At 46.5% G+C, this 23,115-nt stretch overlaps 1 protein-coding gene and 1 long non-coding RNA gene across 2 annotated transcripts; both read right to left on the bottom strand.

The window, feature by feature from the left end:
- Nucleotides 1–5,448: 5,448 nt before the first annotated feature.
- On the bottom strand, nt 5,449–9,886 carry GPRC5A (G protein-coupled receptor class C group 5 member A; the record flags this gene model as incomplete). Its single annotated transcript, XM_079715122.1, has 3 exons — nt 5,449–5,585; nt 5,883–5,941; nt 8,965–9,886. The coding sequence occupies 3 exons, from the start codon at nt 9,884–9,886 to the stop codon at nt 5,493–5,495; spliced, it is 1,074 nt and encodes a 357-aa protein (XP_079571248.1). The 3' UTR covers nt 5,449–5,492.
- Nucleotides 9,887–20,739: 10,853 nt separating this feature from the next.
- Nucleotides 20,740–22,851, bottom strand: LOC307061081. The gene is made up of 2 exons (XR_013811169.1): nt 22,781–22,851; nt 20,740–21,060 (listed from the first exon to the last, which is right to left on the bottom strand). It is a non-coding gene; the product is annotated as an uncharacterized lncRNA (long non-coding RNA).
- Between the last annotated feature and the right edge of the window lie 264 nt (nt 22,852–23,115).

Below are 23,115 nucleotides of genomic sequence, written 5' to 3' on the forward strand. Positions count from 1 at the left end.
ATTAGACCTGCCTTTTTCATGAAGATAGCTTGTTCATAAAGATATCATGCTAGATGCAAACTATTATATATAGAATGGATAAACAACAAGGTCCTACTGTATAGCACCGGGAACCACATTCAGTATCCTGTGGTAAACCATAATGGAAAAGAATATGAAGACAAATATATAGACGTATAATTGAATCATGTTGCTGTGCAGCAGAAATTAACACAGCATTGTAAATCAACTATACTTCAATTTAAAAATTTTTTTTAAAGATACCTGCTAAAACAATGTATGCTTTCTATTTCAATTTCTTGTGGGTAAAAAAATAGTTGATCTGGAATTATTCCTCCTTAAGAGAAAGGAAGTAGCTTTACATAATCACAGGGTATGGTGCTAACTTCTACCACCATGTCCCAGAGCTCAGGGCATAGCTACATGGGTTTCTCAGAGCTTTTTAAATTGAGTTGATAAAAATCCAGCAGGTTTGGTTGATCATATTATGGAAGGGGATCTGACTCAAAGCAGCTGGTAACCAAATTTCATTCAAGTTTCATCTTCTTGGGCTTCCCTGGTGGCGCAGTGGTTGAGAGTCCGCCTGCCGGTGCAGGGGACACAGGTTCGTGCCCCGGTCCGGGAAGATCCCACATGCCGTGGAGCGGCTTGGCCCGTGAGCCGTGGCCACTGAGCCTGTGCTCCGCAACGGGAGAAGCCACAGCGGTGAGAGGCCCGCGTACCACCAAAAAAAAAAAAAAAAAAAAAAAAAATTTCATCTTCTTTTCTGTTGAAGATCATGGTTGGATCTGGTGCTTGAGATCCCCTACACACACAACAGCTCCTTGCAAAGTTTTCCTAAGGACTGCCTCCGAAATCTGCCATCAGAAACCGCCTAGGGTGGTGATCATTTTGTAATGAATATAAATATGGAATCACTATGTCGCACGCCTGAGACGAATATATTGTAAGTCAATTATACTTCCATCTGAAAAAAAGAAAAAGAAATCGCACAGGGAGTGAGAGATTGCCAAGGGGATCTATAGCTCCAGGCAAAGGAAAAGAACAGGGGCTGGGTATGGGTTTTTGACACAGGCTGGGACTCAAGGAAGTGGAAGGATTATTGCAGCAACTGGGAAAATGAACTGCTGCCTTTCCCTTGCAGGCCCTCCTTTGACAGAAGGAGGCTCGTGTGGCTTGGAGGTTGCGGAGGAGTGACCTGAGGTGACCCAGAAAATGTCAGTCCTCACCCGGCCCCTCTCCCCACAGCTTGCATGCCCCGGGGGAGGGATGCCTGGAGGAGAAATCCGGGGGCAGGAAAAGCATCTGGGGAGGCAAAGGAAGATGAGAGGAGAGCTTAAAATATAGGCTGACCACAGTCATTTTGTCTGATTCTTTCCTCAAACACCCCCTTTGGGAAAAAAAGTGTCTAAAACGGACCACACAAGTGTTGACAGTAGAAGGAGCACGGTACCAGAAATCTGAGCCCAGTTGTCTTAAGTCCCTCAGGACTGAATTCCCTCCTCTGTAAAATGAGGGCTGTGGTTACCAACTACGGAAGTTCTGTGACCTTCTCAAATGCTAACGTTTTAGGCAGTGGAGTGTCCCACTCTGAAGGGTCAGGGAAGTGGTGGTAATCAGGAGGTTGCAGAAATTGGGGTCAGGCACCCATCCTCTGCCACACAGACTCCTCTGCATATCTGGAAAACCTGAAGCCAAGGAGGCAAAGCATTATCTGTCCCCATGGAAGGGATGCCAGAAAATGACCACAGGTGGACCACAGAATTTCCAAAGGCAGCTGGCTATACCCTGGAGGCCAAGTTCCCAGATCCGGGATCTCAGCAATCGACACCTGAGAAAGATTTTTCTGAAGCTGCCACCTCCAGTTCTAAAGTAATCCCATGTTTCAGGTTGGGGCTGGAACAGTGGCAAACCTGCAAACCCGGTAGCAACAGGAGGAAGTGGACAAGGAGGGGAAGATTGGCGGGGCGCAGTTCAGTTCTCAGGGATGATGACAAGTCTAGAAATGACGGGAGAAACCCCAGAACGCATGGGGAGGGGATTTCACCGCTGCATTTCTGGGGCCAGACTGTACTCTTGGTTTTGGCAAACTTTCCCTGACAAAAGCCAATGTTCTCACCACATAAATACTCGACATTAATAACAACAGCCTATGAGACCAATATCTGTAAAGATGCCAGGTTGCATGCAGATGAGCTGGAAATACCTCGGAGAGTTTCACAAAAATGAGACACAGGGCAGTGAAGCTCCGGGAAAGGAGATGGAGCGGGGATTCTTTAAAGAAGGTGGGAGGGAGGATGCAAACAGCTCACACGTTCAAGCCTTTTAAAATGGGACACTTTTGCCTCAAGCCAGCTGAGTAGCTGCAGCCCTGCCTCATACCCTTCACAGAAGAGCAGCTGTGGACTTATGCTGAGTCCCTGAGGGCCGATACCTGAGGCGTCACCGCCATCCAGTGGAACCAGGGGGGATGGCCACTGTGCACGGCCTCAGCCTAAAGCGAGAGGCAGGGATGACACTCGGTCTATTTCTCAACTGACAGTGAAAGATGAGGGGAAGCTTGTTGAGCTTCATTTCATTATCACCCATTTAGTTACAAGGAGATGCCCCTCTGGTTTCCAGCAATCAATCAACTGGCGTCACTCAAGGACGAGGCTGGGCTAAATCTGCATATTCTATTTCAGCCCAGGTGGAGATGGAGACTTACAGGAGGGCTTTGAAACACTCTTCTCAGTAGCATAGCGATTCTCAGATTCCCAAGCCTCCAGTCCCTGAGATGTCCCTATTTTAATAAAAGCGTTTCATTATGTCCAGAAGACAGAGACCTGAAGTCAGGTTAGCATGGGTGAGGGGACAGGGGTGACAAGTGCTGTTTGAATGGGCAGCATTCTTCTGCCACCTGGAAAGAAAAAGAACTCAGCGAGGTGACGATCGACTTGTCCAAACTGTACTTCTTTCTTTTTTTAATTTTTTAATGTTTTTGGCCATGCCACATGGCACATGGGATCTTAGTTCCCCAACCAGGGATCAAACCCATGCCCCCTGCAGTGGAAGCGTGGAGGCTTCACCACGGGACTGCCAGGGAAGTCCCCAAACTGTATTTCTTGGAGGAGAAACCAGTCTCCAGCAATGGGTGCCACTTCCATGCCCTCTCCTGGTTTTTTGTTTGTTTGTTTGTTTATTTTAATTAATTTATTTATTTATTTTTGGCTGTGTTGGGTCGTCGCTGCTGTGCGCGGGCTTTCTCTAGTTGCGGCGAGTGGGGGCTACTCTTCGTTGTGGTGCGCGGGGTTCTCATTGCAGTGGATTCTCTTGTTGTGGAGCACGGGCTCTAGGCGCACAGGCTTCAGTAGCTGTGACACATGGACTCAGTAGTTGTGGCTTGCGGGCTCTTGAGCGCAGGCTCAGTAGTTGTGGCACATGGGCTTAGTTGCTCCGCAGCATGTGGGATCTTCCCGGGCCAGGGTTCGAACCCGTGTCCCTTGCATTGGCGGGCAGATTCTTAACCACTGCGCCACCAGGGAAGTCCCCCTCTCCTGTTTTTGAAGAGGCTCGAGGATGGTCATCATGGAGCTACAAAGGCCTGGCACATTCTTTCCTTAATAAGAAAGCAAATCCAGAGTATTTTGTGGCTTTACCTCTCACTCAGCCCCCTTTGCTTGGTTGACAGGCCAGAGACAGAGAAGGAAAGAAAAGAGGGAAGGAAATACATGTTTCTTGAGTATCCACACTGTGATAGACAATATCCATGAAACGGTATTGTTTTCTCTTCACAACAAACCTCACTGGGTTATGGCCTCTTTGGGAAGACTTGAATAGTCTAGAAGGATCCAAATCATCATTTGAAATTCCCCTTTTCAATACAAAGCTGGGCTAATGTGAGTGCGAAGTCATATGGGAAACAATCAACTAAATCTCTGTGGAATGTCAATATCCCTAATTCGGCAAGTCATTAATTCCTCTCCAACCTCTCCCCAGAAAACTGGGTTTTCTTTGTGATGAGAACAGGCTCTTAGGCGGTCACTCCCTAACTCAGCTATAATCTCGTCAAGGTCATTCAGTTTCTGTGCATGGAGATTTCTTTCTTCTTCACCCAAAAGCGAGTTTCAATTGCCCTGCCCCACAAAGCCGTTTCTGGGATTAAGCAAATGATCATTGTTAGGTGCCCTTGTCTTTTCCGAGAGATATTATGAACCAATTCTGTCAAATTAGGGATCTGGATTTATCCCCTCCTACCATTAAACCTCAGATGAAACCAGAAACTGCCTTTGAGGTCTCTTCCCTGTCTGACCCGGGCTGCCAAACCCCATTCTGAAGTTGCCACTTCTCTGTTTCCTGGAGCAAAACCTCAGGTCCGTGACCCTTCCCAGCTTCCCCCTCACCTTTGCCGCTCACCCCCGAAACTGGGGAACACACATTTGTCGTAGACGTAAGGAGGAGGAAAGACAGGTCAAGTCCACACCCAGTGGGACTGAACCTTGAACTTCAGCTCCCACGTGAAGACGAGGGCTGGCCTGCGACTCTCCCCGTGTCCGGTGTCCACCGCTCACACTGCCACAGCAACAGTCCAAGAGCTGCCACCACACCTTTATTGCATCTCCAGTGAAGAACGGTGAGTAACTTATTTTACAAGGCACACTCCCCCGTGAGTGGACAATACCCACTTCCAGAACGCAGGGGGTGAACACGGTCTGAGGAGCGAAGGGATGGGAGAAGAATCAGTGCTTAGAGCACCGAGCAGAACTTAGAGCAACCCAGTGCACACATTCTCCTGGCAGAGAGAGACTGGGCTTGTCCATGCTGGTGAGGGCTGGAGGGAGATCTCCCGGTGAAGCACAGGGCAGGGAGGTGAGTCTGGGGACCAACGGTGAGTCTGGGAATGAATTGGCGCTGGGGACCCTGGTTAGGCAGCATCACAGAGGTTAGCAATTTTCGGGTGACTTTTAGCCTCTGCCATCCGGGCATGAAGGGAGGTGTGGGTAAGTTGGCTTCCAGTGTAGATGTGGGCGGGATGATCTGAGAGACAGGCCTTTGCTGGTTTGCCCAGATTTGCAGCTCTGCTCTGAGCCAAGTGATTCTCACAGAATCAGCCCACAGTTGGAAAAGTTGGCTTCTGAGGCTGATTGAGCCAGTGTGTGGTCAGATGACCAGAGCCTGAGTCATGTGTAAGATGGCAGGGATGGTTAGCCTGAGTCATGTGTAAGATGGCAGGGATGGTTAAGGGCCACCCTGAGTTGCCCGAGACTCCCACTCGAGAGAAGTAGCCTAACTATGGGACAAAGGAAACAACTACAGCGCTGCTGAGAACTGCGGTCCCGTCGGCCCTCATTAACCCCAGAACAGAAGAATCACGGCTGAAGGCTGCAGGGAGGTGAGGTCTTCCTGTGATGTTCTGTACAGCTTCCTGGGAAGACTCGGGACTCAGCCCACATCCCATGAACTCCCCGCTGGCTCTGCTGACTTGCTGTGTTCATCCCACCCTTCGGGACGTGTTAACTGACATCTTTCCTTCCTTCATAGTCACTGTAAGGGCTAACCCGACTCTGGGCCCGCGGAATGGAGAAATCCTTTGGGGAGTTCCGATTCTGAAAAGAAAACACTCATATTGTTCAACCCACTCCACTTCCCGGCCATTTCCACAGCACTCTGCACTCCAACCTGGGCAGGAGTCTAACTTTCCTTCCCTTCCTCTAAGCCCTCCCCTGCCCTGCACTCCAGTCTCCTGTCCCAATCCCATGAGGCAGATTACAGGAAAGTAGACCCGCGATCCTTTCTAGGAGGCATCTAGGGGCCATCAGAGTGGCAACATCATCTATTCCCAAAGAACAAATGCTCCTGGGGTGCTAACACTGCTGATGAAAAAAGAGAAAGAGCTCACTTACCTGCAGCGGGAAATGGGTGGAGTACAGGGCATAGAACGTGTCACCCGTCTCTTCAGTACCTGAAACAGACAATGCGGATTAGGTAAATGTCAGGGTTGCCTCCTTGACAGCCCCCACTTGTGCTCGCCCCAGTTGAGTTATTTATAAAGCATGATGCTTTATCCCTTTAATCCTCTGTCTCCCTGGTAGATGGTCAGTTTCATGTGGAGGAGACTGCGTCCTCAAGCCCAGGCACAGTCAGCCCAAAACTGGTTGAACAAATGAATAACTAGCCACGTATAATCACTAGGGAAATGCTTTCCAAAACCTCTCCAGAGCCCTCCTCATCCTAGGACCAGTCCAAAAGCACTTTTTTTTTTTTTTTTGCGGTACGCGGGCCTCTCACTGCTGTGGCCTCTCCCGTTGCGGAGCACAGGCTCCAGACGCACAGGCTCAGCGGCCATGGCTCATGGGCCCAGCCGCTCCGTGGCACGTGGGATCCTCCCGGACCGAGGCATGAACCCGTGTCCCCTGCATCGGCAGGCAGACTCTCAACCACTGCGCCACCAGGGAAGCCCTCCAAAAGCACATTTGACACCAGTCTTTTCAGACATAGATCTGGCTGGAGGTGTACCTAGAGAGAATCTCACTGGAGATTTACCCACTTCCTTACCTGCCCAACCAGGGGGAGGAAAAGTCATGATTTTCTTTATGAAGGGATAGAACCTGTGAGTAATTGTTTTCTGTGTATTTAGGGGAAATCAGAGGGATTTTTTCTTTTCACCACACCACGCAGCATGCGGGATGTTATTTCCCCAACCAGGGATGGAAGCCATGCCCCTTGCAGTGGAAGTACCGAGTCCTAACCACTGGACCACCAGGGAAGTCCAAAATCAGAGGGATTTAAACTCAGGAACAGACGAGTAAACACATACGCTCATCATGAATACAATTTAGGGAATTCCCTGGCAGTCCAGTGGTTAGGACTCGGCGCTTTCACTGTCATGGCCTGGGCTCGGTTCGATCCCTGGTTGGGGAACTAAGATCCCACATGCCACAGGGCACGGCTAAATAAATAAATAAATACAATGTAAAGCAATCCATTTATTTCCCACCAAATTTACCTGCTCAGTTTACTCAATAAATACCTAAACACCTTCTGTCTGTAAGCTACTGTGAGGAATAGAAGGATTAATCAGAATGACTCCTGCCCTGAGGGTGCCGCTGGACAGTCTGGAATATATGACAGCTACACAAGTAACTATGCAATGAGACAGACTCTGATAAGGTCATCTCAAAGGTCTAGAGTTAGGCGGGTGGAGCAAAGACTGAGGGAGATTGGGGAATAGGGACTCTGCAAAAGGGCAAGAATACGGAGGGACGCGTCAGGCAGAGGACAGACGCTCTCTGAGCCCAGACACGCAGGCAGGAAATTGCAGGGACTTGGTTTGTTTGAACTGACAGCACAGCTTCAGGGGTGGTGGGTTGGAGCTGTGAAAAGCCTCACCAAGGATTCAGGAAATGCAGTGGATGCTGGGGTGCCAGTGAGGCGTGTGGGCAGGAAGGGGTGGTGGCCAGAGAAGTATTTTAGGGAGGGGAGGCCAGCAATGGCCAATGGAATGAGGGGAAAGAAGCATTAAAGGACGGGAGACTGGGGACCTCCCTGGTGGTCCAGTGGGTAAGACTCCAAGCTCCCAATGCAGGGGGCCTGGGTTCGATCCCCGGTCGGGGAACTGGATCCCGCATGCCGCAACTAAAGATCCCACGTGCCGCAACTAAAGATCCCATGTGCCGCAACTAAGACCCTGCACAGCCTAAATTAATTAATTAATTAATAATAAGGGAAGGAAGACTAGTTAGGGACCAATCACACAGAGTCCAAGCGTGAGGTGACAGAGTGAGAGTGTCCACTGGGAAGGCACAGGAGGGGGTGGGTGGTAAAATCTCCCCTCCGGCCCTCCCCCTCCCTTCACTCTTCCCACGGCACAGGACCAGGGCTGCCGAGAGAAACACCAGCAAGCTTTGCACTGAAGGCTTCAAGCGCAAAGAAATTTACTAGCTGGAGCTACGAACCTGGCCTTGGAGGTCCCTCACTCCTGTCCCATACCCACTCCCCTCCCCTGATTAGGCCCAGAGGTTGATGTAAACCCAAGAGATCAATAGTTTCTGGCTATCAGTGCAGCCTGGCTGCTCAGGACTCCAGACAAGAGCAAAACTCCCTCCTGTGGGCCCCAGATGGGCAGTAAAATGTATCTCTTCAGGCTACATCGAAATCCTCAGTAAATTTATGGAGATTCCCACGGGTTGATGATAAAAGAGCTTTCTCCCCACTCTGTGCTCTGTGGTCACTGCACGGCTGGGTTTTGTGCACTCAAATCTACAAAGGCTCCACATTTCTGGAAGGATTGCCTAGTTGACATTTATAAAGAACACTGTCTCACCCACTTGTCTCTGGGAATTTATCTAACCATTCTTTTTCCATTCCTTTGCTCCATCTTGTTTTGATTCAGAGAAATCTACATGGTATTGGGTAGAACATACTAGATAAAGACCACCAAGGCCAGCTTCTAGTTCTACTTGTCTCTAACTCGCTGGATGAGTTTTTCTTTTTTTAATTTTTATTCGTTTATTTGTTTATTTTTTGGCTGCATTGGGTCTTTGTTGCTGCACGCAGGCTTTCTCTAATTGCAGCAAGCGGAGGCTACTCTTCATTGCAGTGTGCAGACTTATTGCGGTGGCTTCTCTTGTTGCAGAGCATGGGCTCTAGGTGTGCAGGCATCAGTAGTTGTGGCTCGCGGGCTCTAGAGTGCAGGCTCAGTAGTTGTGACACACGGGCTTAGTTGCTTGCTCCGTGGCATGTGGGATCTTCCCAGACCAGGGCTTGAACCTGTGTCCCCTGCATGGGCAGGTGGATTCTTAACCACTGCACCACCAGGTAGGTCCCTCTAGCTGGATGATTTTAAGTAAGATCTGAGCCTTGGGGACCTTATCTGTTCTATCGGGAGTATGACCTGATAATCTTGCATGTTCCTTACAGTAATAATATCTTATGATTCTCCCCCATTTTCCCACAAGGGATTCTCTACCCAGCCAGGCTCTGTACCTTGAGTGATTCCCTCTTGAGAATAAGCTATGTTCTCCACACCATAGCTCTGCTTCATGAGCTGAGGTTTACAGAAAGCATCCTCCACAGGGTAATCCATGGGGTTCCGTTGCTTTGTGAGCAGCTGAAGCTCGGGTGCAATATAAGCCAACAGGAAGACCCAGCCATTGGCCACCAAGGCTGAACTGAGGATGGTGTCATCCCACTGGGGGCCAGGGGTAGGAACAAAGAGCAGGGTGATCCACGTCACCCAGATGGCAATGGAGAGGAGCGTAGTGAGGTAGATGTGGGCCCCGTGTCTCTTCCAGCCAGAGAAGGATCCCCGAAAGGTGAAAGAGGCCGTGAAGAGGGTCAGCATCATCAGGAACAAGACGTAGATGAGCAGCATGACAAAGTCCTCGTTGCGCCGATGAGGAGAAAGCTCAGAGAAGATGTTGACGTTGGTCCTGTTCATGGTGAGGACCACATACTCGATGGCAATGACATCCTGCACCAGGCTGAAGCCCAGGGCCAGGCCCAGCATCGCCAGCATGGAGAGGGGCTGCCTCCCTTGGACCAGCTTTGTCAGGTTGAAGGCGTGAACCAGGAGGCAGGAGAAGCAGAGGGCAAAGAGGATGCCGAAGAGGAAGAAGCGTGTGGGCCCCGTGCTGCCGTCGAGGCTGATGATGAAGGCAAAGGGGAGGCCAAAGATCCCCAGCACACCCAGGAGAAAGAGGAACTGGGTGGGGAGCACTTTGCGCCTGTTGGAGTCCTGCACCTTACAGATGAAGACCAGGAGGGCGATCATGAAGGCCACCGAGGTCACAGCGCCCACTGCAGCCAAGGCCTCTAAGACGATGCCCCAGACTGCCTTCTTATCACAGAGCCTGTGGTACCTGGGGTTCAGGTCCGAGCGGCAACCATCAGGGGCAACTGTGCCCATTCTCGTCCTGCAAGAAAGCAAAGTTGCAGGTGGGGGTGAATCTCCCCACAAACTCAGGCACAGAGGACCAAACACGATTCAGAAGCTATTTTTGTATATTTAGCCAGGGTTTTGCCCCTGAACTTACGTTAGATCAAGCTACTAGCTGTTCTCCACCTCTCATGGCAAATTCTAAAGGTTGATGAAGGGAAGAAACAATCTCAGACCTTCCTCCCCGCAATTTAACTATATTAATATTTACCCTGAAGCCAGAGGGCCCAGGGCTCTGATGAGGTGTTTCAGAGTCACATCTCAAAAAATACGTCACAAATAACTTGCCAGGGTTCCTGATATGTTTGGCTAGTGTTTCCTTAAGAACTGGTGAACATGGAAATATGTAACCATAAAGTTAACACTTGGGGAATTCCCTGGCAGTCCAGTGGTTAGCACTCAGGGCTCTCACGAGTGGGGTCCGGATTGGATCCCTGGTCAGGCAACTAAGATCCCACAAGCAGGGCAGTGTGGCCAAAAAATTAAAAAAGTAAACACTTTAAACATAATTTGTCAGTCTCCAGTTTTTTTCCACCTTGGGCCCAGCCTCAGATATTATTTGTAAGCATCCCATTCTCCCATGGACAAGAGGAGTTATCTGAACTGTAGATTTCTCTGCGGAAGGCCAGCCTTCCCCTCTCAGCCACTGCGTCCTCTTCTTCAGCTCTGCTGTCACATATTATTTTCCCTTCTTAATTAAGGCTTGTAAGGATGGCTCTGCTAATCCAGAAAAGCAATGGAAGGGGTCTTCCCTGTCATAGGGTTGGCCACTCATTGCGGCTTGTTGGATCTTAATTCCCCAGCTAGGGATCGAACCCATGCCCTCGGCAATGAAAGTGTGGAGTCCTAACCACTGGACCGCCAGGGAATTCCCCATAGTGAGCTCTTAATTAGCTACCTGTTAGGAGGGATGGCCTGGATGACACAAAAACAGTGGGTGACCCAACAAAAAATATTACCAATAGCTAATGCTCATTTCTACTATGAATCAGAAACCCTTCTAATCACTTCTCATAGATATATATTTATTAGTTTAATTTGATAGCAATCCTATTAGGTAAAAATGATTATCCCTATTTGACAGATGAGGAGACTGAGGCAGGGAGAGATCAAGTTACTTGCCCAACATCACACAGCCAGGAAATGGCAGATGCAGGATTTGAATCCAGTTTATCTGGCTCTAGTTGAGGATCCCTGGTCTTAACTACTATAGGTGCTACCTCTCCAGGGAGTTCTAATTGGCCTTAGAATGCAATCTGAGATATTCCCTCCACCTTCTTTCCCTCATCAGATGCCCCATAAACCAGCTACTTGTGGTCCTAATTCTACTCTCTTAGTTCAGCTCCACGAAGGATAGGTGCTCCCAGGTGACAGATGATCCACAAAGCAGGTAATCTACTCACCCACTCAGGGATAATCAGAAATCGACTTGAGCAGCTTACTTCCTATACATCTGTCCTTAATCTCCTAGATCTGCTGCCTTTTTTCCTTCCACAACCTCCATGTCAATTTTAGACCCAGCTGATTTCCCAAACCCCATGAAATCGAATTCCTAGGGATTCAGGGCACACGTGGGAAGATGAGTTGGGAAATGGGAAGGGAAAGGAGTTTGTATATTTCCTCAAAATGGATGATTCTCAAATTCCAAAGTCAGTGTCAGATAAGATGTTGAAATTCAGGACCGCTGTGGTTTTAACAGCTTCTCAACAAAACTATAATTTTTTTCTGAATTATATTACTGTTTACAAGTTTCTATGGCACGATTCTTTTTTATTTGTTGTATACAATTTATGCATGTAATCTTTTTTTTTTTTGCTCTAGTTTTTCTTTTTCTGATAGGATTGCTCACTCAACAGAGAAATCTTTTGAATTGACTAGAAGACAAATATTGGGGGGGCGGGGAGCGGGGCCAGAGTTAAAAGAAGGGAAGGCTCATTGAGACCCCCTCCATAGAAAAGCACAAGTGAAAGCTCTTGGTCTCTCCTAGTGCCAAATTGGGAGAACATGTGCATAAAGAAATCAGCAAGAAGAAGACAGCTAGGATTGAGAAGCAGGAAAAAGCAAAAAATATCCAGAGTCCTGCCTCTTTCCTTATAGCAGAAAAAACAGCTCAGAATTTCTGCACCACATACCCATAAATGTTTACAAACAAGATTTCTCGGGCCCCTCACAGTACTGCAGGGGTGCTGTGATCAACCCAAGATGAAAAAGAACGCCCTCCCCTCCCCTTCCATTTTGTCTCTTCAAAACCAAATCACAAAATATGACACAAATGAACTTATCCATGAAACAGAAACAGACTCACAGACATAAAGAACAGACTTGTGGTTGCCAAGAGGGAGGGGGTGGGGGAGGGATGGATTGGGAGTTTGGGTTAGCTGATGTAAACTATTATATGTAAAATGGATAGACAAGGTCCTACTGCATAACACAGGGAACTATATTCAATATCCTGTAATAAATCACAATGGAAAAGAATTTTTTCAAAAAAGATCAAGGACTTCCCCGGTGGCACAGTGGTTGAGAATCTGCCTGCCAATGCAGGGGACACGGGTTCGATCCCTCGTCCAGGAAGATCCCACATGCCGCGGAGCAACTCAGCCTGTGTGCCACAACTACTGAGCCTGCGTTCTAGAGCCCACAAGCCACAACTACTGAAACCTGTGTGCCTAGAGCCCATGGTCCACAACAAGAGAAGCCCGTGCACTGCAACGAAGAACCAACGCAGTCAAAAATAAATAAATAAATTTATTTTAAAAAAAAGATCAAATCACAAGACGGAGCACAGCGAGGTGGGACACATAATGAGCAATTGCTGGCTGACTCTGCAGAGCAAACGAGCATCCTCCTCCACGTAGACAGAATTCAAACACCTGCTTCCCTTAAAGATGCAAAATATGGACTTCCCTGGTGGTCCAGTGGGTAAGACTCCACTCTCCCAATGCAGGGGTCCTGGGTTCAATCCCTGGTCGAGGAACTAGATCCCACACGCCACAACTAAGAGCCCACATGCAGCAACTAAGAGTTCCCATGCTGCCAACGAAGATCCCATGTGCTGCAACTAAGACCCGGCTCAGCCAAAACAAATAAATAAATTTTAAAATAATAATAATAAATAAATAAAGATGCAAAATCATCTCTTCAGTTCAATGAGATAGTTGTGTCCCAGCATTGTTTTATTCCCATAGCCATTAGGAAAAAATTATATATATGTATATGCCATATAACACATACATACATATATGAATGACTATTATGTAGATGCAAGAATTTTATATGTGTGGTGTGTTTGAATAAAATAAATAACTTAAATAATTGATGGCTTAAATCCATCTTCCATACTTTGTAATGAAATTTGCCTCTCCAAGCTTAACTTTTTTCTTTTCTGGCCACGCTGGGTGGCATGCAGGATCTTAGTTCCCAGACCAGGGATCGAACTCGTGTACCCTGGAGGGGAAGCACAAAGTCTTAACCACTGGACCTCCAGGGAAGTCCCTGCAAGCTTCACTTTGCAATATAGCCATTCATTCAACCAGCGCCACTATGTGTCAATCATGTCCATCACTCTCCTAGATGCTCAATGGTAAAGGGGAAAACAGACATCAGACATGATCCTAGCTGTAGAAGAAATGGACAGATGGACGTAATCTGCCACCACCACCACGACCTTCCTGTGGCCTTCCCTGGCCAGGGGTCTGTTACCTGCAGTCCACTCCAGGGAAATGACACCCTGGTCATCCCAACTGCATGCAGAACACGGAACAAAGAGTGGGTTACGTTCCACCTCCCCAGGGCAGTGCAGAATGAGACACAGGAGGAAAAAGAAAGGCAAAATGCACTTCAGATACAGGCAACCCCTGAAATACAAGGCCCCCCAAAGCCTGATACACTTCGCCCTGGGTGGAACCGGACAGGGAGGGGGGACGCGTCCCCTTGTCTATGTTGAGGATGCAGAAGAGGAAGAGCTGGGTCTAATTTAAGGGCAGCGTCACAGGGGAAGGGACCAGGCTCCAGCATTCTCTTCACTCCCCACCTCCCCACCTCACTCCCTCTCAGATTAATCATAAGGGCAGTGTCCAGCTGGAAAGGTATTTCTCTCACCTCCCTGCCCCTCCCTGGAAACTGCTCCTTCCCCACCCCTCAGGGCAGTGCTGTTTGTTGACAGGTAGTTGTTATCATAATTACAAAGGACTCTGAACCTGATGACTGTCAGTCTTGAGAGATTGATGAGGTTTTCACCTACAGGAAGGTTCTGGTGCTGCACAGAGGGATGGTAGGGCAGAGACTTCCTGCTCCCAACTTGGACCTCTAGGCCCCTCCCATCTGTGCAGCTGTGCAGGAAGTGTTGTGTCTTGGGACCTCCTGGTGCCCACAGACCAGGGTCTGACACTGTAAGCACATGAGGTAAGTGGTCCCTGGAGAAAGAGAACCAGGCATGGCTTTCTTGACATAAGAGATGCCATTTTTGGCTAAGTTGTTTTGTGATCTAAGCCTGGTCACAGTGCTTGCCCATGAACAGGTCTCAGAAATTAATGATCTTTTTTTTTTTTAAGATTTTTTTTTGATGTGGACCATTTTTTTAAAGTCTTTGTTGAATTTGTTACAATATTGCTTCTGTTTTACATTTTGGCTTTTTGGCCAGGAGGCATGTGGGATCTTAGCTCCCTGACCAGGTATCAAACCCGCACCCACTGCATTGGAAGACGAAGTTTTAACCACTGGACCACCAGGGAAGTCCCAGCAATTAATGATCTTAAGGGAACAAAAGAATGCAGAAATAAGCAACCGTGACCAGGCAAGAGAAGTACCAACAGCAAAGATAATAGATCAGTTGTAAAGACTCCCAGTTCTGCTCAAAGATTAGCCTGAAGTGCTCAACCACCAGATCAACTGGAGTCTAAGGGGTGATGGTGTTGACCTTTTCTGACCCTTATGACTGCAGTCAACAAAAGCTTGGACTCTGTGGATGCCCAAGCCCCTTCATGAATATGCATGGAGCCTTTGCTTAAAACTTCCCCAATTTTGCCATTTGGGGAGACACTGCTTTGGGAAAGATCCCCGGTGTCCTTACTTGCTACAAGTAATAATAAATCCTTCCTTCTCCTGATCTTTGGCTTTGTTGTGTCTTTTGGCTCAACACTCACCAAGAAGTGAATCCAGTTTTCCAAGTAACACCACGAGCAATTGACAGTGGGTATGTAGAGAAGAACCCCACTTCCCCCAATTTCACCTCCACCTCCCACCCCCAATCATGCAAGGGAGATGGAGAAACAGTCCCTGAATTACCTTTAAAATGCTTTTTTTAAACTAAAAATAGAACTACCATATGACCCAGCAATCCCAGTACTGGGCATATACCCTGAGAAAACCATAATTCAGAAAGAGTCATGTACCACAACGTTCATTGCAGCACTATTTACAATAGCCAGGACATGGAAGCAACTTAAATGTCCATTGACAGATGAATGGGTAAAGAAGATGTGGCACATATATACAATGGAATATTACTCAGCCATAAAAAGAAACGAAGTTGAGCTATTTGTAATGAGGTGGATGGACCTAGAGTCTGTCATACAGAGTGAAGTAAGTCAGAAAGAGAAAGACAAATACCGTAGGCTAACACATATATATGGAGTTTAAGGAAAAAAATGTCATGAAGAACCTAGGGGCAAGACAGGAATAAAGACACAGACCTACTAGAGAATGGACTTGAGGATATGGGGAGGGGGAAGGGTAAGCTGTGACAAAGCGAGAGAGTGGCATGGACATATATACACTACCAAACGTAAGGCAGATAGCTAGTGGGAAGCAGCTGCACAGCACAGGGAGATCAGCTCGATGCTTTGTGACCACCTAGAGGGGTGGGATAGGGAGGGTGGGAGGGAGACGCAAGAGGGAGGAGATATGGGGATATGTGTATATGTATAGCTGATTCACTTTGTTATAAAGCAGAAACTAACACACCATTGTAAAGCAATTATACTCCAATAAGGATGTTAAAAAAAAAAAAAGAATATGTGCCGCAAACTCCTAACCAAACCCCAGACCAGGGCTGGAGGTGAGGTTGAAGGGTCTCAGCACGAGCTGGACTCAAGACGCAGGGTGAACGCTCACCTGCCAGACAGAGCCACAGGGGTGCTAGAGCAGGACTGGCCCTAGACTGGCCTTGACACACGGCATTGACTGGGATGCAGGGACAAATGCCAGCATGTGAAGGGTCTCTCAGCTTCTCCTTTGCAACCTCTGAGACTCCTCTTTCCCCAGAGAGGTGGGGAGGTGTCTGGAGTTACTTACGTCCAGACCTAGTAGGTTGCCGAGCTGACTGCTTGCGGCCCACCCCAGAGTATCTGAGCAGGAATTACCCGCGACCCTGAATCTTGCCCAGAGCTGATCTTATGTTCCTCCTTATGAGATCTGTCTCCTTCTGTCGTCTAAAAAGAAGAAGATGATACATGTATAACTGATTCACTCTGCTGTACACCTGAAACTAACACAACATTGTAAATCAACTATATCCAATAAAAAATATTTTTAATAAAAATAAATAAAAATAAAAAGAAGAGGACGATCCTGACCTCTTAGGACAACTGCCTGGGAAATGATATCAAATAACTCAAATGTTTGTTAAAGCTGGGCCTTCACACCACCCCAAGCCAGGCAAATTGGCAATTTTCTAGCATTTTAATTTTCTCTCTATTCTTGGAATTGCCACATTCAATCAGTAGTAATAACAATAGTCACAATATAAGTATGATTAAAACTAATGACAACTACTGTCACATACTGAGTCCTCTTATGAGCCAGGCTCGATGCTGAGTGTTTCTATGTTTTTCTATGTGTTCACTCATTTACATGATTTACATCTATTTTCTTATTTATTATTCCTACAACCCATTTTATTCGTGATAAGACTGACTCTTGGAGAGATGAAGTTACACATCCAGTGTGAATTAGTTAGGAAGGATATCCCTTTATGAGTAGTCTTAATTAGAATTTAATCTTTTGTTTCATCTCTAAATCACTATTATGCTCTCTGAAGCTTTTCTCCCTGACTCCAGCTTCACTCTATTTTTTTTTTGAAATTGAAGTATAGTTGATTTACAGTGCTGTGTTAGGTCCTGGTGTACAGCAAAGTGATTCAGTTATACATATGTATATATTCTTTTTCATATTCTTTTCCATTATGGTTTATTACAGTATATTGAATTTAGTTCCCTGTGCTATACAATAGGACCTTGTTTTTATCCATTCTCTGTATAATAGTTTGCATCTGCTAACCTCAAACTCCCAATCCATCCCTCCCTTACACCTCTCCCCTTGGCAACCACAAGTCTGTTCAAGCCTCTCTCTATTTAAACCACATCCAAGAAGTCGCCAAAATAAGCAATCCTGCATTTGGTCAATCTCCCTGCATTTGCTGTGCAGACCCGCAGACAGAAAGTGTGGCCGCTACCCCTAGGAGCACCAACAGAATCACACTGACATACAAATAAGGGTTGCAGAGTGTGCAGGGAATGCTGAGGGTACACGGAAAACAGTGACCCACTCTACCTAAAGCGGTGAAAAAAAAAAAAGGCTTTAGAGAGGAGACCAGGGGGAGATGAGGCCTGAAAGATGGGCAGGGAATGGTGGGAGATTTTAAGAAGGTAGAACCAAATGGAACTTAGAAATACAGGCTCGTGAGGAGAGATATCCAGTTTAACTTTGTTAAATCTAAGATGAACTGGGAGGACTTCCCTGGCAGTTCAGTGGTTAAGACTCCATGCTTCCACCACAGGGGGCACAGGTTCGATCCCTGGTCGGGGAACTAAGATCTTTTTTTTATTGGAGTATAGTTGATTTACAATGTTGGGTTAGTTTCAGGTGTACAGCTAAGTGATTCAATTATACATATATATATATATTCATTCTTTTTTAGATTCTTTTCTCATATAGGTTATCAGAGTATTGAGTAGAATTCCCTGTGCTATACAATAGGTCCTTGTTGGTGTTGGTGATCTATCTCATATATAGTGAGGGGTGTGTGTGTGTTCATGCCAGATTATGCCCTCTTTTTACAGTGGAGGAAACAGAGGAACAGAGACATTAAATAACTTGCCCAAGATCACCTGGCTCTTAGAAGCCAGGCTCCTGGGAGTTCCCTGGTGGCCCAGTGGTTAGGACTCAGCACTTTCACCACCACGGCCGGGGTTCAATCCCTGGTCAGGGAACTGAGATCCTGCAAGCCGAGTGGCACAGCCAATTTTAAATAAAAAATAAATAAAAGCCAGGCTCCACGGCACCAGATTGTGCCGACCCTGCATGCTTGAACATGTGAGTCTGAGGCTCAGGAGAGGTTTGGGCTATGAGCACAGATGGGGGGTCACGGGCTCATAGCAGGTATCGGAAGGCTTTGGAGGAGACCAATCACACAGGGAGCATGCACGGCAGCAAGAGAGCCAAGGACAGAACCCTGGGACACCGTCTCATGGAAGCAGGAGTCAGCAAAAGTTGTTCAAAAGAAATTGCCAGGGTTAGTACAAGAAATAAGCCTGGCTGGTTTCCTAGAAGTCAAGGAGCAGTTTCCCAAAGAGTGGTTGATGGAGTTAAATGCTACAAGGGCAGCAAAGAAGAGAAGGCGTGGGAAGGAATCTTTGGGTTTAGCAATTTTAAAGCATATCAAAAGAAAAATAAATAAATAATTAAAAGCATATCAGCTCCTTTTTGCCTGTTATAACAGATTCAGCCTCAGTGTAAGCTTCAAGGCTATTCTCCAACTGGTCCTCCCACCCACATTTTCCTGGTTTCCTAACTCCCCTCCCCACATCTATGCAAGGTAAACGAAACTTCCAAGAGTATTTTCTATCTGGAAGGGAACTGGGGCTCATCTAAGACCCTCTCTTACAAAGTCTCTCTTTGCCTCATCACGTGCATTATTCTCCTTGCCAGAAAGACCCTTCTCCTAGTCACAATTCATGTACCATGTTTCTTAGAAACTTGACCCAAAACTTACCTCTACCTTGAGAGTTTTTTAATGATTAGTCCCATCTCATTCTAAATTTGTAGATCTCTTCATAGTTTTTACAATTAAGTATTTCTCGGTGCTCAAGTTTTTCCATATATATGTCATATATTATACATTAATATCAGTGCTAACTCGCCTATCAGATAACAAGCTTCTTAAGGAAATAGAGCAAGTCTTCTATTTGTTGGTATCTCCCTATGTGCTCTGCACAGTGGTTGTTGAGCAAATGTTTTGGAGTAACACTGAGCGTGAATGTAACTCAAAACAAGTTATTCATTAGCAAGTATGAGTAATGGGGAGGAAGAATTTGGGGAGCTGAATATGTGCTGATGCTAATGCTTATATTTTTATATAGGCTGAGCTCTAAGATGAGGCTGGAGTCCCACAGAAATTTCTCTGCCCTAGGTGAAGGATTAGCTGTAAATGGAAGGTGTCTACAGGGAAATCTCCAGGATCCCCTCTTCTGGGTAAGCCATCCGTATTCTGATGACATAAAAGTGATGCATCATGGCAACAGCTTATGAATAACATCTGAATTACATCACTGAGTTGAATTTCTATGTAGTAACTGGGAGAAAATAAATCATCATTCCACCACAGGCAGATATAAACAAGTATAACAGCAGTGTTCATCCCAATTTATTCACTTTTGGAGGTATTACCATCTTCCTCTGTTCTAAACAATGCATGTGAACTTTAGATAAATTACTGAAATATAAAATAAAATACTGGAAATTCCCTTTTTTAACTTAAGATTTTGAGTGAAACTACTAAATCTCTTAGGCCCAGAATTTAAAGATATGAAATTTCCAGGAAATAGGTGGATAAAGTGAAGGCCTCTACTCGTATACCACCTCAAAGCTCTCAAAGACACCTTCTTTCAAGTATTTTATTTCAACATATGAAGGTAACATATTTATGTTCCCAAGCTAAACTTATCTCTCCTTACAAACCTTTATTTCTAAACCCTGAGAATGGTACTACCATACACTCAGTGTATCTAAAAATACAATATAGACTATCTAATGTGGGAGAAGATAGAGAGAGCAGACCACATGGCCAAAAATTAGATGACAATAGCAAGCAACTATTATTACAATAAATGTAAATGGTAATTTATTATTTTGAAAAGACTAAATTAAACCATATTATACCTATAAGAACCTCATCTAAAACAACGAGATTCAGAAAAGTTGAAAGCAAAAGAAAGGAAAAAATGAAAATAAGTGCAAAAAAAAGCAACAATAACAGATATGTTTATTTAGCAAGTATTATGTATCAGGTACAAAGTTAAATAATAGCTTGCTCAAGGTAAGAAAATTAAGTAAGAGTTGAGTTATTAATATCACACAAAGTTTAGTCAAGACAAAAAGCTATTATATTAACCTCAAATCTTTTTTAATAATAATTAAGAATACTCCACATTGAAGATACAACCATCATAAACTTTTATGCACTGAATAATATAGCACCAAAATACCTAAAACAAAAGCTACCAGAAATACAAGGAGAAATCAAAAGAAGTACTATAGTTACAGAAACTTTAATACTTCTTTATCAGTCTTCAGCAGATGAAATAGAAAAAGCAAATAGTAACATGGTAAATTTTTATAAATGTTCTATGGATCCTTTAATATGCCCTATCTTCATATTTTATTAGATCCCTACTATTAATCATGTAATTCAGATCCTCTATATCTGTGATCAGCAAACATTTTTTGTAAAGGACCAGCTAATAAGGAACTTAAAAAATGGCTTTGCAGGCCATTTGTTTGCAGCTGAGAGCAGTCATAGATGATTCATAGACAATGAGCATAACTGAGTTCCAATAAAACTTTATTTACAAAAACAGACTGTGGGAAGTGTTTAGCCAGGAATGTAGTTTACCAGCCCTCTCTATATGATTCCTTTTATTGAAGTGGTCATGGAATGTTTATAAAAACAGCATATTTGGGCTTCCCTGGTGGCACAGTGGTTGAGAGTCCGCCTGCCGATGCAGGGGACACGGGTTCGTGCCCCGGTCCGGGAGGATCCCACATGCCGCAGAGCGGCTGCGCTCGTGAGCCATGGCCGCTGAGCCTGCACGTCCAGAGCCTGTGCTCCGCAACGGGAGAGGTCACAACAGTGAGAGGCCCGCGTACTGCAAAAAAAAAAAAAAAAACAAAAAAAAAAAAACAGCATATTCTAGACCACACCAAAAAAAAAGTCTGAAATAAGAAATGTACAGGAATGTACATAATGCACAGAAATGTATATAATCTGACCACAGGCGATAAAAATAGGAATATAAGTAGAAGCAAAAACACCAAACTACTCAGAAAATTTGAGACTCCTCAAGCAAAATTATTATTCGATTCATTGTTTTTAAAGGCCCTATCATACCAACACATCATTTCCTACCCATTTCCTCAGCTCAGTCTGTGGATTTTTAAATAGCAGTGGACCTGAAGACAAACCCCCAGAATGAGAATAAAATCACAGTCAAAACTTCTTCACACCCTCTTGCCTGCAATTCCCACTAAGGAGTGGAATACAAAGAAGCAGACTCCAATGAGGACGCCCAAAGAGACACATACAGATAGAGAAGGGCTAGAATCCCAGCCCTGGGAAGGAGCTGGGGGCCTTTCCAAGACCCCTTAGGAGGAACTCAAGGCCCAGCCCAGGCCTCCTCACAGCTACATGGCCTGCAGAGCTGGGATGAGAAATCAGGCTTCCTGACTCAAGGCTAAGAGCACTTCCCAGGAATGTTAGCTCATTCTGAGCTCTGCTCATTCCCATCTGCCCTTGGAGCACCCACCTACCTCTCCACACCCCAGAGCAGCCTCTTTCCTGGGTGACACCTCTGCTGACCCTCCTTCCCCCACCCCACCCATTTCTTCCCTCTCCTAGGAGAAGCCAGCACACAGACCAGAGGGCGGAGTTCTGAACCCCCATCCTCACCCCTCCCCAGGCCCCTCGTATCTGAAGTGGCCCAAGTATTCCCTTTCAGGAATGAGCTCACAGGCCTGGCTGATTCAACCAAACCCTTCAACAGGTGTGGCGTTTACAAAACCCTCAGAGGCAAAAATCAGTCTGGAAAGAAGTCAGGAATGGAAAGTCCTTCAAATTCCTTGAACCGGAGCTGCTTCTCCTTCCTTCCCTCATGGATGTTTAAGGGACCATCTTGGACAGTTTGGGCTCATTCCCGAGTCCCATCTGGTTGGTGCCTTAAGGTGGGCTACTACTGGACATTCAAATGGACATTCAACCCAGGGATCCAGAGCAACGCAAGGGACAGCAGAGGAGGGAATGCTGCGGAGCGGAGGGCCACACTCACGTCAAGAGAAGGGATGGCTTCTAGAATCTACTTCCCAAAATTCAGAAAGGCACACTTGTCGTGGAAAGACAAAATAAATGGACACTTCACAGTACCTGGGTAAAGTAGCAGGGGTCACCATCTCCTTCTTCCGGCCCACCCACGCAATCTCCTGCCATTCCTCTAAGATCTTCCTCCTACTTTTCTCTTCCCCTGGACTGACCCCAGAACCGCTCACCTGCCTGGCCAGGGTTCCACCTACTCAGTTTGTTCAGTGTGTCTGAGCAGAAACTATGTATCCTGATTATCTTTTTGCTCTCTGCCTCGTAGCCTGGGAAGCCCGGGAAGGGGGTGTGGGATCTGAATTGAATTAAACTACAGGAATTCCTTTCCTGGGATTGTTTTTTGCTCCGAGCCAGCTGCAGTCCATTACCAGGGTTTCTTTCCTCTTGTATCCCGCACCCCCCCACCCCGCTCCCAGCGCCGCTCTCCCCACCGCGCGTCCCCCCCGGAGGATTTCAGTCCCGAGGCCGGGCGCGTTCTGTGCTCAGTGCGCCTCACTTACCCTGGTACCTTGGCTTTGGCGAGTGAAGTTGGCGCTGCTTCCCGCGCACAGAGGCAGCACAGGAGCCCCTCGGTGGTGCTAGCGGAGCCCGCGGGCAGCAATCCCGCCCTCCCGGCGCGGAGCAGTTATAAAGGCGGCTGTCGCCGGAGGGAGGAGGGAGAGAGCGGGTGAGCAGACACACAAGGGGCGGGGGAGGGTCAGGGTGGGGTGGGGTAGAGGACACGCCTATTCCAGTTCCACGGCACCGCGTGCTGTTATGAAAATAAAGTCCCCGTGCCAGGGAATGAGCCAAAAGCCTCCTGACGTCAGCGGCACAGCCACCCTTGAAATAGGTG

The sequence above is a fragment of the Hyperoodon ampullatus genome (genome assembly GCF_949752795.1).
Source record: "Hyperoodon ampullatus genome assembly, chromosome: 11".
Lineage (NCBI taxonomy): Eukaryota > Metazoa > Chordata > Mammalia > Artiodactyla > Ziphiidae > Hyperoodon > Hyperoodon ampullatus.